This window comes from Lynx canadensis, chromosome B1 (genome assembly GCF_007474595.2).
Source record: "Lynx canadensis isolate LIC74 chromosome B1, mLynCan4.pri.v2, whole genome shotgun sequence".
NCBI lineage: Eukaryota > Metazoa > Chordata > Mammalia > Carnivora > Felidae > Lynx > Lynx canadensis.
The window spans coordinates 160759944-160774482 of NC_044306.2; the positions used below are offsets into that span (position 1 = coordinate 160759944).

Consider the following 14539-nt stretch of genomic DNA (forward strand, 5'->3'; position numbering starts at 1 on the left):
TTTTGGCATGCCCAGCAAGAATTTGCAAGGACATTCAGGCCCATGGCAGAGTGTTCCTCCCAACAGTATGCTGGGTTCATGGGATGGTGGGGGAGGATAGGTAAATTCCAATACAAGGCTTGAAGAAAGGCATTAAGAAGGTGATGTTTAAGCTGTGTTTTCTTAAGAGGGGTAAATGTGCATAAAACAGGCACAGGGAGAGGAAAGGGTATTTCAGCCTGAGACCTAGCCAAAACACAGGTGTGGAAATTTGATAAGGGCTTGGTATATTCAGAAGATTTGCTAGGGTCTCATCATAGCCGGAGCTTACAGGACCAGGTATGAGGAAGGGGGTGGGGGGAGCAGTGGCCCACTGACAGGGCTAGAAAGAGAACCATCTTGTTTACCTTGGTAAAGAGTCTGACTGTCCTGCAGGCAATGAGGGACTACTGAAGGGGGTCTTAAGCAGGGGAATGTTATGGTTAATCTGGTTTATATTTTAGAATGGTCATTCTAGATTACCAGCTAAAAATGGTGTCTTGAACACCGCCTTCTGCATTTGCTTCCTCTTAAGCCCCTTTGAAAATGATATTAAAGGGATTTAAGAGTCCTAAACTCTTTTTTTTTCCACGTTTTTTATTTATTTTTGGGACAGAGAGAGACAGAGCATGAACGGGGTAGGGGCACAGAGAGAGGGAGACACAGAATCGGAAACAGGCTCCAGGCTCTGAGCCATCAGCCCAGAGCCTGATGCGGGGCTCGAACTCACGGACCGCGAGATCGTGACCTGGCTGAAGTCGGACGCTTAACCGACTGCGCCACCCAGGCGCCTCAAGAGTCCTAAACTCTTAAGGATTAGAGGAAAAGATAAAATTCTGGAATCAAAAGCAAATGGTTCAGCTGATTTGGAAAAGTTGAATTTATATATATTTTGAGAGAGAGAGTGCATGTGGGTTGGGGTGGAGAAAGCATCCCAAACAGTCTCCAAGCTGTCAGCATGGAGCCCTACATGGGGCTCTATCCCATAAACTGTGAGATCATGACCTGAGCCAAAATCAAGATCGGACATGTAACCAACGGAACCACCCAGGAGCCCCTGGAAAAAGCTAAATTCTAAATCAGAGAACAAAGGTAATAATCCTATTTATATCACAGAACCCCTTAAAAACCTGAGAAGTTGGCTTCTGGAAAAAGGGCTGACAAGGGTAACTAAAAGGATTGGAAGGTCATTTAGGAATGAGTTATATCCTTATGCCACTACTCATCACCCCTGCAGCTTAATTCTGAAGTCTTTTATTCATGAAAGAGTAAAACAATATTTTTGTGTTAGAGGATACCAGGCACCTGAAACAATTAAGTAAAAAAATTTATACTCAATTCTGAGACACATCCCTCCACCCCCACATACACCACAGCCCTTCTCTCAACTTGATTTTCAACGAACTTGTCCCACAGACTCTGTTTCCAATTGCTTTTAAATGTCCCACTTTTAAATATGTGCAGATAAGTCACAATTACCAGACACCCCAGGAAGCCTCTAACATGAAAGATAGTGTCTGAAGTCAACTAAAGAAGAAAAAAGCATATCCTACAGGGGAAAAACAAAAAAAGCTATCATTAATATCAGACTTGAAAGATGATAATGAATAAAACCGATATCACTCTAGCAGCAATTCAGAGTTGGAGCCAAGCAAGACTGGAAAAGCTTTAGGGAAAAGCTGACCAAGAAGACCTGAACTAAGGTAGCAGTAGTGGAAATGAAGATAAGAACAATTTTTAAATGCAGATTGTAGGTCCCTCTGTAGAAAACTAATTCAGAACCTCTGGGAATAGAGGTCCAGGAATCTGTAATCTGTTTAACATCACCACAGCAGCTAGACTTTGAGATTAGGGACTGGAGACCTAGGGTCTAATTGGGTATGGGGGGGGGTGTCTAGATTTCTTTACTGGCTGGGTGGATGATGGTGTCATTCTCAAATACAGAAACAAGTTTGGGAATACCCCCTTCCTCCTAAAAAAAAAAAAAAAAAAGATGATAGTTTGAGTAGCCTGTGGTACGTCTGGGTGAAAGTATCAACGAGCAGGCGGAGCTATCCCTTGCTTGGATTACTGCTAGTTTCTTACCACTGACCCTTAAGGACACAGGGTGTCCCATGATTTTTCATGTATGGTTGTCCATGCTGGGCTGTTTTCTCAGTCCTTCAGCACACACACACCCCAAAACAACAACAACAAACTCAGCTATTGGAGAGAGTAGCTTAAAAATAGCATTCTTGCCTTTGACACTTGTAATAATTTATGTCTCCAACGATAACTTGGAAACCAATTATTATTTAGGCGTGTAGCTTTGGTCACTCTCTCCCACTCAGACCTGTTTTATTTATTGCTCCTCTTAGTGAAAAATTTTTTTAGTCATCGTTTAAAACCTGTCTCTTCCAACTATGTCTGTCTCAGCCTAATTATGACAGGGACCTCCTTTGCAGGCTTCGTTGCAGGAGTCACAATCTTCCCAAACGCTACCGCAGATTTCCAGACAATACAGAATGGATTAAGTCTTTTCTTTTTTTTTCTTTTTAATTTAACGTTTGTTTATTTTTGAGAGAGACAGAGTGTGAGCAGGGGAGGGGCAGCCAGAGAGGGAGACACAGAATCCAAAGCAGGCTTCAGGCTCTGTGTTGTCAGCACAGAGCCCCACGAGGGGCTCAAACTCACAAGCCGTGAGATCATGACCTAAACCGAAGTCGGACGCCTAACCTACTGAGCCACCCAGGCGGATTAAGTCCACTTTCTATTGCACTTCACAACTATTTCATCTTCCTTTACATCAACCCTAGGCAATATCATTCTCTCCACTTTGTGGAAAAGAAGACACCGTCTCTGAATTAAAGTACTTTGCCCGAGTTTCTTGGTATAGCTCCACACTGGTCAGCTCCAACGTCTTTGAAAATCATGCCCAAAACCTAGGGCGACCAAAACAGGTGCCTGAACTGACAGCATTAGGCAAAAAGGCTGCCAGCTCTACTCCCAGGTTGGCCCAGCCCTCTCGGGAGGGGGCGGGGCAGTGAGACACTACCTGCTCCGGGTAGCTCCAGCTGACGTCATTGCAACAGCGACGCAGAAGATTTACGCGACAGCCTGCGCCTCTTAGATCCCAGCGGTCATTGCGGCCAGCAGGCTTTACGGCTTGGGTGTGGCTGCTCTTTCACGTATGTGTGGTGAGGTCTCCCATTCAGCTTGTTGGGGGGTCAGGTTGCGCTCAGACCTCTTCCCCAACCCTCAGGCCAGGCCTTCAAAGTGAGTCTCGCAGGAGGTGGTGTCCAGCGGGACTTGTGTGGGAGAAGTGAAGTAAGGTGAGGCCTGGCGCTGCCTGTGCACAGATTGTTGAACTTCAGGGCCACTGCTTTGCTTCGGATGTGAGTCAGTGGCATCTGGCAGGTTGATGTGCAGACTAAAGTGACCTGTGTGATCTCTTCCTGAGTTGCCCAGCCTCGGACCCTCTGCCCCTTCTTTAGAAGAAAATAAGTGTGCCCCGCCTCCTTACTAGGTTTGGAAGCTATAAAGTACATTGTTATTCAATGTAGTTGTGTAATGGAAATTAAGAAGCCCATGGATGGGGAGGGGGGAAGTTTCTAGATTATTTAACTGTCTTTAAGATAACTAATAACCTAGAGAGAGACCTCTGGAGCACGACAGTTTGTTGACAGTCTTCAGACCTTTGAAGACTAAATAGCAGCATCTACTGCTGTAAATGAAGTAGGGAATATCTTTAACTTCATGGTTCCATTACATGTGAATCTGCTAAACTTACTTGCTTCTCCCCCTCCGCCCCACTCTTATAAGGGCTCAGAAATGTTTGGGTGTATAAAAGTATATAGTGTTCTTATATTTATTTGTTTATTCATTCATGTATTTGTTTTTTATTTTTTTAAAAAATGTTTATTCTTTGAGAGAAAGAGCAAGCAGGGGAGGGGCAGAGAGAAAGGGAGACAGAATCCCAAGACCCTGGCTGTCAGCTCAGAGCTCAGTATGGGGCTCAGACTCATCAACCCAACCGGGAGATCATGACCTGAGCCGAAACCAGAACTAGGATGCTCAGTGAGCCACCCAGATACCCCTCTTTTTTTTTTTTTTAAAGTATAGTATTCTTTATTGGAGAGGATATTTATTTTATGATTCAGTTAATGAAAATGAAAACCTTGGAGAGTAGATTTTGCCTTAAGTGTGTAGCAACCCCTGGGAAACTGACAGTTAAAAGTAGAAAAACCTATTAATTGTATAGAGAGGTGTGGTAGCCTTGTAATTTGTCATAAAAATAGTGTATCTTCAGTTACCTTTATAATCTTGCCCCTTAACTTTGAAGTCAAGTATTTTGGAGTATAAAAATTAATCACAATGTCCTCATGGAAAATTAAGTGCTATAATTGCTTTTGCATTAAAAAAATGCAATTTTGGGGACACCTGGGTGGCTCAGGTGGTTAAGCATCTGACTTCGGCTCAGGTCATGATCTCACAGTTCATGAATTCAAGCCCCGCATCGGGCTCTATGCTGACAGGTCAGAACCTGGAGCCTGTTTCAGATTCTGTGTTTCCTTCTCTCTCTGGCTCTCTCTCTCTCTCTCTCTCTCTCTCTTTCTTTCTCTCTCTCTCAAAAAAATAAACACTAGAAAAATGCAATTTTTTGCACATACACATAAGATTTTTATGAAAATGCCTTAGTATAATATAGGCAATTTGTTATTCACAGTGGGAGACAGTAGCAGAAGGTATCCTTCTGTGCTGACTATACCTTGTCAGGGATAAACTCATTTGGCATGATTAATGGATAGTATGGACAGTCATCTTTATATAATGATAATTTGTGTGTATGAGGAAGAGCTTAAAATTTTAATCTTGTATATTACAAAAGAAAATATTTATAGAAATGCTTACTAAAAATACTGTAAATACCAAAGATCTTCTATTTTTAAACTTTATATTTAGAAATCATAGCATTTTCAAACCTTATGGGTCTCAATAGTTATTGGTTCATTTTGCTCTTTTTTGTTCTCTAATTCATATCAATTAAATGACATGGGTGAAAGTTAATTTTATTTTTTATTTCTTTAAAAAAAATTTTTTTTATGTTTATTTACTTTTTGAGAGAAAGAGAGACAGAGTCGTGAGCAGGGGAGGGACAGAGAGAGAGGGAGACACAGAATCCGAAGCAGTCTCCAGGCTCTGAGCTGTCAGCACAGAGCCCGATGCAGGGCTTGAACTCACAGACTGAGAGATCATGACCTGAGCTGAAGTCGGACGCTTAACCGACTGAGCCACCCAGGCACCCCTTATTTTTTATTTCTTTTTTTATTAAAAAAATTTTTTTAAACATTTATTTTGTAGAGAAAGAGAGCGTGAGCAAGAGAGGGGCAAAGAGAGGGAGACACAGAATCGGAAACAGGCTCCAGGCTTTGAGCTGTCAGCACAGAGCCCAACGTGGTGCTTGAACCCACAAGTGTTAAGATCATGACCTGAACTAAATTCGGCCGCCTAACCGACTGAGCCCCCCCAAGAGCCCCTTTATTTCTTTTTTTAATTAAAAAATTTTATGTTTGTTTGTTTGTTTGTTTATTTATTTATTTTGGAGAGAGAATAACAGAGTGCAAGTCGGGGAGGGACAGAGAAAGAGGGAGACACAGGATCTGAAGCAGGTTCCAGACTCTGAGTTGTCAGCACAGAGCCCAACATGGGGCTCAAACTCACAAACCAGGAAATCATAACCTGAGATGTAGTCAGATGCTTAATTGACGGAGCCACCCAGGCTCCTCTATTTTTATTTCTTTAATGTTTATTTTAAGAGGGAGAGAATCCCAAGCAACCACATTGTCAGTACAAAGCCCTACAAGGGGCTCAGTCCCATGAACTGTGAGATCATGACCTGAGCTGGAATCAAGAGTCAGATGCTTTACTAATTGAGCCACTCAGACAACCTGGTTAATTTTATTTTGAATTAGTAATGAAATCAGTTCAAGTAAATATGAACAAATAAACTTGAATAATTAAAATAGGCTACTGGGTAAATCTCATTTGCTTTTGAAATATGGAAAAGAGTTCACAGAAGAGAAAAAAATCACCTTGCCTTTCAAGGAAATACTAGTAATTGTTTCTTTTAAATCAGTGATCCCTAAAGGGTTTTTTTGTTTGTTGGTTTGGTTTGGTTTGATGAATTACTATTTCTACTCTGGGGTGCCTACGTAGCTCAGTCAGTTAAGCATCCAACTTTGGCTTAGGTCATGATCTCCAGTTCGTGAGTTTCAACCCCACATCAGACTCTCTGCTGTTAGCACAGAGCCTGCTTTAGATCCTCTGTCTCCCTCTTTCTTTGCCCCTCCCCTGCTCGTGCATCTGTGTGTGCGTGTGGGTTCCCTTGCTCCCTCTCAAAAATAAACATTAAAAAAAAACCAAAACTAGAGGATAAAGAGCTTATTCAACAATTACAAAAGGGACTTGATGTGACCTCTGAAGTCTTAAATAATATCATAGTTTATATACAGTGGACTAAAATTGGATCGATTTAGATAGATTTTCCTTTTTTCTATCAAAGGTTGACTTTGCTTTCACCTAAGTTCAGTTTCCAAAAGTATAGTTTACTTGTATTAATCTCTTCAAAGACATTTTGCAGGATTTTAACTACTTTATCTTAATCTGGGATGGAAACCAAAGAAAAATGAAAAGAAAATTAAGCATGTAGTGCTTTAAATTGTTTTCTTTTTTTCCTTAATGTTTATTTATTCTTGAGATAGAGAGACTGAGCATTAGTGGGGGAAGGGCAGAGAGAGAGGGAGAGACAGAATCCAAAACAGGCTCCAGCTCTGATCTGTCAGCACAGAGTCCAGCACGGGGCTTGAACCCATGAACCGCGAGAGTATGACCTGAGCTGAAGTTGGACACTTAACTGAGCCACCCAGACACCCCTAAAGTGGGTTTTATTGGTTAATTTTTTATATGCATTTTTTACATTGTGGTAAGTTGAGAGAGAATTCTACATTTCTACCTGTTTCATTCTCATCTGTGTATACCACTCCTCTCCCAAATTTTCTTCCAGCTCAGACCTAGTGTTAGGTTGATAGTATCAGATTAATTTTCAACTCCTTGTTCTCAACATAGATGCTTCCTAAATTCAGAGATTAATTATGTTTTTGATATAGTTGTTTTTGTGAGGAATGATTTGTATTGAAGTTTCTCTCTCCCTTTTTCACCCTGCCATGTTCCCTAAAACTCCCTATCCCCATAATATTTCTGTATATAGGTGGAGTTCTCTGCAACCAATGAGGCTTCAATAAACCAGTGAAATGACTCTTCAGGAATTGGTACATCGGGCTGCCTCCATTTATTCAGATAAAATAGCTGTATGTTTTGATGAGTGTAACAACCAGCCTCCAGTTTGTTACACCTATAAGTCTTTGGTTCATGCTGCTTCAGAATTATCAAATTTTCTACTATTACACTGTGACTTTCAAGGAATTCGGGAAGTTGGTCTCTACTGCCATCCTGGTATTAACTTACCCTCTTGGATTTTAGGGTAATTATTTTAATACTGAAGTTTTAGTTTTCTAACCTAATTTATAATTCTTTAATACATAGAATGTTGTATCTTACATAAAAATACAATAGTATACAGAATAGTGTTGCTTGGTCAATTTTAGAGAGGCTAAAGAAGTTCGTATTTCCCAACAGTTATTTTTAATCATTTAATTGATCTGAGTTTATTTAGGAGACAAGAAATTTTCATTAATAGAATATTTAAGTATCTCCAAAATATAAGGGCTTCATTTGTCTACCAAAAGAAAATGGTCATAAATTTGTTATATCAAAGCAAACAAGTATTTCAGAAATAACATGACTATTTTTTCTCCTGAGACGGAAGTTTAGGTACTCAAAGTATTCAGTAAATGAATGAATAAGTGAAGTTTTGGATGTTGGTTCATAAAAAAATGAGCTATGGACTGAGGACACTAATTATTATTTGCAAAATGTTCATCATTAAGTTGTTATAGAATATTATCTTTATATAGTGATTTCTGTACTAGGGTTCTACAGTAAATAAAAGCTATTAAAGAAGTAGAAAAGTTGATGTTCATCCCATAATATGTGTGTTAGTAGATTAATGTATAAATGTAAAGCAAAAAAAGTTAAAATTTGGCTTCCATTCAATCATTGAAAAAATTTTATTGAAAATTTACTATGTGCAAAAATCCATTGTCCCCAAAGTATACCTGAAAGTACTTTTTTTAGATTTTATTTTTAAGTAATCTCTACACCCAGTTTGGGGTTTGATTTCCCACAACCCCAGTATCAAGAGTCTTGTGCTCTACTGACTGAGCCAGACAAGCACCCTTACCTCAGAGTGCTTTTAGTTAAAACAACTAACTGATTTTGGATCTTAAAGTAATAAAAATTTAATGGTGGATATTCTGCCTTAAAAACAAAATAGAAATAACTATAAGCAACGATGTGTCAACAAAAACATTGGCATTTCTGGTATAGTCGTTGGTAAAGTACATAGGGAAATAGAAATACTTAAAGATGATTTTCAACAGATCTTCTATGCTGAAGAAATGCTATTCTATACTCTTTATTTAGAATTCTCCAAGTCCCTGCTGCTTATGCTCCTATTGATCCAGATGCACCACCAGTGTTGTCAACTCATTTTATGAAAAAGTGTAATCTAAGTTATATTCTTGTTGAAAAACAGCAAATTAATGTAAGTGTGTGTATTTAAATTTTTGTGTGTGTGTTTATCTTTCAATTGAAGGGTGTGTGTGTACATTTCTACGTTTCCTAAATGTAGACATTTGGGTTGGATAATTGTTGTGAGGTGCTCCTGGCATCTAGTGGGTAGAGGCCATAGATGCTGCTAAAAATCCTATAAAGCACAAGATGACTTACACAGATTTATCTGGTGCAAAATGTCAGTAGTGTTGAGAATGAGAAACCATACACTAAAGACAAGTTTTTTGGGAGGGCATCAGTATGTGAAAGAAACCCAAGACCTGATTCCAGCTGCTTATAACGTATAGTTGACCTTTGGACAACATAGTTTGAACTGTGCAGGTCCACTTACATGCGATGGTTTTTTTTGTTTTGTTTTGTTTGTTTGTTTTTAATACGGTACAGTACACCATTGTAAATGTATTTTCTCATGATTTTCTTTTTCAGCATTGATACAATACATTTTAATATAGTCCATATTCAGATTTCCATATTTGCCTCCAAAAAATCCTTTTAGCTTTTTCGGGGGAGGGGTACAAAATCCAGTCAAATATCATATAATACATCCCTTTCTCACACCTCCTTAGTATCCTTTCATCTAGAACAGCTCTCCTACCTTTTTCAAAAATATTTCACATCTTTCAGAAATCAGTTATTGAGGTATAATGTACATAGAGTAAAAATCACCTAGTTTATGTGTACATTTTAATGAGTTTTGGCAAATATAAACAGTTATGAAAACACCTCTTCAATCATGATATAAATGTTTTCCTTATTTCAAAATCCTTGTCCCCCTTTTCACTCAGTCCCAAGTACATTTTTTACATTTCCTCTTTTTTGAAACTATTTTAAAGGCTTTTGTGATGCCATGGCTGGTCTAGTTTTCCTCCCAGATCTCCTCAGTCACTTTAGCCAGCTTCTCTTCCTCTGTGAGGACAGGAAACTTGTTTGTAACAGTTTGTCACTTAGGATCCTATCCTCAACACCTAGAACAATACCTGGTGTAGGAAACACTGCAAAGTGAGGCACTTTGAACTATGCTCATTTATGTAATGCTCAGCTTCCAGCTAAATACTACCTTCATTTTCTAAATGACAATAAAGCTCAACAAAGTATAATTGGTACCATTTACAAAACCACTATATAACAAAGCCAGGATTTAAATACATTGGGTAAAATATGTTCTGGTTAATTATATTTCAGTATTAAAAATTGTTTTTAATGTGCATAGAGTTGATACAAAATGTTACATTGGTTTCAGGTGTGCAACATCGTGATCGAGCGTCTCTATACATTATGCTAAGGTTGCTACAAGTGTAGCTACCAACTCACTGTACAGTGTGATTATGGTATCACTGACTATATTCCCTATGCTGTACCTTTTATTCCCTATTATTTCAGTATTACAGACAGATGTGTGAATATTGAAAATAATTGCGATTACAGAATTTAAGATTTTTAGAGCCCTTTATTCTTATGGTATAAGGTTATGCACATTCACTAAGAGCTGTATAATGTAATACTTATGTAACATTTTGAATTTGAAAAGCACTTGTTGAACTGCAGAATAAGTAAGGCAAATGTTATTTGGTCATTACTTTGTAGTCACTTGAGAGATTTTATGAGTTTAATTCTTTTTTTTAATTGAAGTATAGTTGGCATCCAATGTTAGTTTCAAGTGTACAACGTAGTGGTTCAAGTTTATATGTTATCTTCATTGTAAGTGTAGCTACCATCTGTTGCCATATAATGGTATTACAATGTTATTGACTATATTCCCTATGCTGTACCTTTTATCCCCATAACTTATTCCATAACTGGAAGCCTGTATCTCCTTTTCACCCATTTTCACCCACCCTTCTCCCCCTATGGCAACCACATTTGTTCTCTGTATTTATGGGTCTGTTCGTGTTTTTTGTTTTTGTTCTTTAGATTACACGTATAAATGAAATCATGGTATATTTCTGTCTCTTGTTTCCTTTAGCATAATTCCCTTGAAGTCTGTGTTGCAAATGGCAAGATCTCCTTTTTATGGCTGAATAATATTCATGTGTGTGTATGTGTACATTACAGCATCTTTATCCATTTATTTATTGGACACTTGGTTGCTTCCATATCTTGGCTGCTGTAAATAGCCCTGCAATGCACATAGGAATGCATATATCTTCTTGTATTATGTTTTCATTTTCTTTGGGTAAATGCCCAGTAGTGGAATTACTGGATCATATGGTATCCTTTTTTTTTTTTTTTTAATGTTTATTTATCTTGAGAAGGAGAAAGAGAATCCCAAGCAGTCTCTGCACTATCAGCACAGAACCCGATGCAGGGTTTGATCTCATGAACTGTGAGATCATGATCTGAGCTGAGATCAAGATTCAGATGCTTAACCGACTGAGAACCACCCAGGTGCCCCGCTCATATGGTAGTTCTAATTTTAAGTTTTTGAGGAACCTCCATCCAGTTTACCACAGTGGCTGCACCAATTTACATCCTCACCAATATTTGTTATTTCTTGTCTTTTTGATTCTACTCATTTTGACAAATGTGAGGTAGTATCTCGTATTTTTGATTTGCATTTCCCTGATTAGTGATGTTGAATGTCTTTCATGTGCCTGTTGGCCATCCAGATGTCGTCTTTGGAAAATATCTATTCAGGTCCTCTGCCTATTTTTTTTTTAATTTAGTTTTTAATTTTTTTTAATTTACATCCAAATTAGTTAGCATATAGTGCAAGAATGATTTCAGGAGTAGACTCCTTAATGCCCCTTACCCATTTAGCCCATCCCCTCTCCCACAACCCCTCCAGTAACCCTCAGTTTGTTCTCCATATTTATGAGTCTCTTCTGTTTTGTCCCCCTCCTGTTTTTATATTTTTGTTTCCATTCCCTTATGTTCATATGTTTTGTCTCTTAAAGTCCTTACATGAGTGAAGTCATACGATTTTTGTCTTTTTCTAATTTCACTTAGCATAATACCCTCCAGTTCCATCCACGTATTTGCAAATGGCAAGATTTCATTCTTTTTGATTGCTGAGTAATACTCCATTGTGTATATATACACATCTTCTTTATCCATTCATCCATCAGTGGACATTTGGGCTCTTTCCATATTGTGGCTATTGTTGATAGGGCTGCTATAAACATGGGGGTGCATGTGTCCCTTCGAAACGGCACACCTGTATCCCGTGGATAAATGCCTGGTAGTGCAATTGCTGGGTCGTAGGGTAGTTCTATTTTTAGTTTTTGAGGAACCTCCATACTGTTTTCCAGAGTGGCTGCACCAGCTTGCATTCCCACATCTGCCTATTTTTTTAATGGGATTATTTGTTTTGGTTTTGGTTTATTATTATTATTATTATTTTTTTGATGTTGAATTTTTTTTTTAAATATTTTTTTTCAACGTTTATTTATTTTTGGGACAGAGAGAGACAGAGCATGAACGGGGGAGGGGCAGAGAGAGAGGGAGACACAGAATCGGAAACAGGCTCCAGGCTCTGAGCCATCAGCCGAGAGCCCGACGCGGGGCTCGAACTCACGGACCGCGAGATCATGACCCGAGCCGAAGTCGGCCGCTTAACCGACTGAGCCACCCAGGCTCCCCTAACCTTTGACATTTTAATTTGTTATGGTGTGGACCTTCTTGGGTTCACCTTGTTTGGAACTCTCTATGCTTCCTAAACCTGGATATCTTTTTCCTTTTCCAGGTTAAGGAATCTTCCATACAGTTTTCTTAACATCTTTTATCTAACTTACATCATTCTAAGAAAACCATATATAGTACGTGTAGCATTCAGAGTATATATTAATTGATTATGTCATCAAGAAGGTTTCTGGTCAACTGTAGGCTATTAGTAAAGTTTGGGAAGGGGGGTCAGAGTCATTCATGGATTTTAGGGTTGGTGGCTCCATAACCCATGTGTTGTTCAAGGGTCAACTGTGGTTGCAGAGAAAAGTTATCATAATCTTAAACCTGTAAGTTCCACATAATGTGTGTTCATACCCTAAGAGAAATAAATGTAACCTAGTAGAGATAAGAAAAGTTTAATGGCAAAAGATGGTTTTGAACTAAGTCTTAAAAATATGTATTATAGGTCCTTAATTTTTTAATATTACAGGCCATACCACACCTGACCCCTAATACACACACCACAAACAAATAAAACCCTATAGTCTCCTGCATTGTACCCTTGTTCTCATTTCTTTCTTATTTTTCTCTCATTTATAGTGATTTCTTTAATGTGAAAACTTATGTTTCATTAAACTTCTTTTTATAAATCCTAAAAGATATATTCAAAGGAACCTCCCTTTTAGCATATTTATATATTTAATATATTTAAGTAATTTAAGTAATTTAATATATTTTTATCCAAATTAAGTAAATCTGTATTAATCTGTCTCCATCTACCAAATATCTGAGTCAGAAACTTAGCACTCTTCTTAGGCTCACTCTGTATTCAGAAAGTTACTCAGCCCTATTGATTCTTGTTCACGGGCCCTTTCTGTCTGCTCTTGTTGCAATAGACTAGTTCAGGCCCAAATCACGTACCTCAGTTGTTGCAAAAGGTTCATTAGAAAACCCTCACTTACCAAAAGTCTAACTTCTGAGTCTATCCTTGCCACCTTCAATTGAGTCTCATTGCTTATAAGTTAAGGTCTAAACCCCTTAGTATTGAGTATACAAATTTATTAAGGATAGCCTCTCCTCTCCTATTAACAATACTATATACCTAGTTCTTCATCTTACTGGAATTATTAAAGTTCTCCACGGCACTAGCTTTCTTGGGTCATATACTCTGCATTAGCTGTTTGCCCAATAAAGTATCCCTCTTTACTTGGACAAAAGCTACTTATAACATAAATATTACATATGATGAAGCAATCTCAGACCTTCCAGGCAGAGTTAAGATCAATCTCCTCTGTTCCTATTAACATTTCAAGCATATTCATGGTCAGGTACCACATTGCCCTGCAGTTGGATGTTTTTATGTCTGTGTATTTTGAAGCACTTTATTCTTACAAGGACAGTAAGGACAGCACTTTATTCTTGCAAGTTTTTAATTTATTTTTTAATCCCTAGTTATATAGCAAGTACTCAAAACAATGTTGAATGAGTGAATATTTCATATTACTTGTATGTAAAAAAGTCATTTAACACTAATATTGTGAACTTTGTTCCCCCATGTAACAGAAATTCAAATCTTCCTATGAAACATTATTGAATTACGATACACTTACAGAACATACTGACTTAGTACTCTTCAGGCTTCACTGGGAAAATGTTGCAGTCAGTTTGATGCTAGATGACAGAAAACAGAGATATGAAGAAGGAAAAATGACAAACAGCACAAATTCTGAGAACAATGAAGAAAAGTCAGAAGAGCACATGGATGTGAGGCTAAACCATTGCTTAGCCTATGTTCTCCATACATCAGGCACTACGGGGATACCTAAGATTGTCAGAGTCCCTCATGCATGTATACTGCCAAACATCCAACATTTTCGGTGAGTTCTGTCCTTTGAATCCTTCTTCAAAACTTGTATTTTAAGGGGAAATACTTTTTTAAGTGAACTCTACCCCTGACGTGGGGCTCCAACTCATGACCCCAAGATCAAGATTTGCATGCTCTACTGACTGAGCCAGCCAGGTACCCCAAGGGAATAATTTTTTTAATATACATTCTTTATAACTCTTGTTCCTAAATTGATAGTCATAAGTAGTTGGCTCTCTTGTTTTGGCTATATCTGAACTTTAGTTCTCTGTAGGCTGGGGCTTCACCTCTCTGATCCAGACCTGGAGCCGGACAGAGAGCAAA

General features: G+C 38.4%; 1 protein-coding gene across 5 annotated transcripts in view; it reads left to right on the forward strand.

The window, feature by feature from the left end:
* The first annotated feature begins 3138 nt into the window (after positions 1 to 3138).
* Positions 3139 to 14539, forward strand: part of AASDH (aminoadipate-semialdehyde dehydrogenase) — a 37160-nt gene continuing 25759 nt past the window's right edge. The window contains exons 1-4 of one of the 5 annotated variants that reach the window (XM_030313827.1): positions 3139 to 3329; positions 7265 to 7537; positions 8599 to 8719; positions 13915 to 14228. In XM_030313827.1, coding sequence (XP_030169687.1) covers positions 7308 to 7537; positions 8599 to 8719; positions 13915 to 14228 — 665 coding nt within the window. In that variant the 5' untranslated portion in view covers positions 3139 to 3329; positions 7265 to 7307. Of the gene's footprint in view, positions 3330 to 3356; positions 3540 to 7264; positions 7538 to 8598; positions 8720 to 13914; positions 14229 to 14539 lie in introns of those variants that run through there. The other 4 variants (XM_030313828.1, XM_030313832.1, XM_030313830.1 and 1 more) reach the window with 4 other exon arrangements.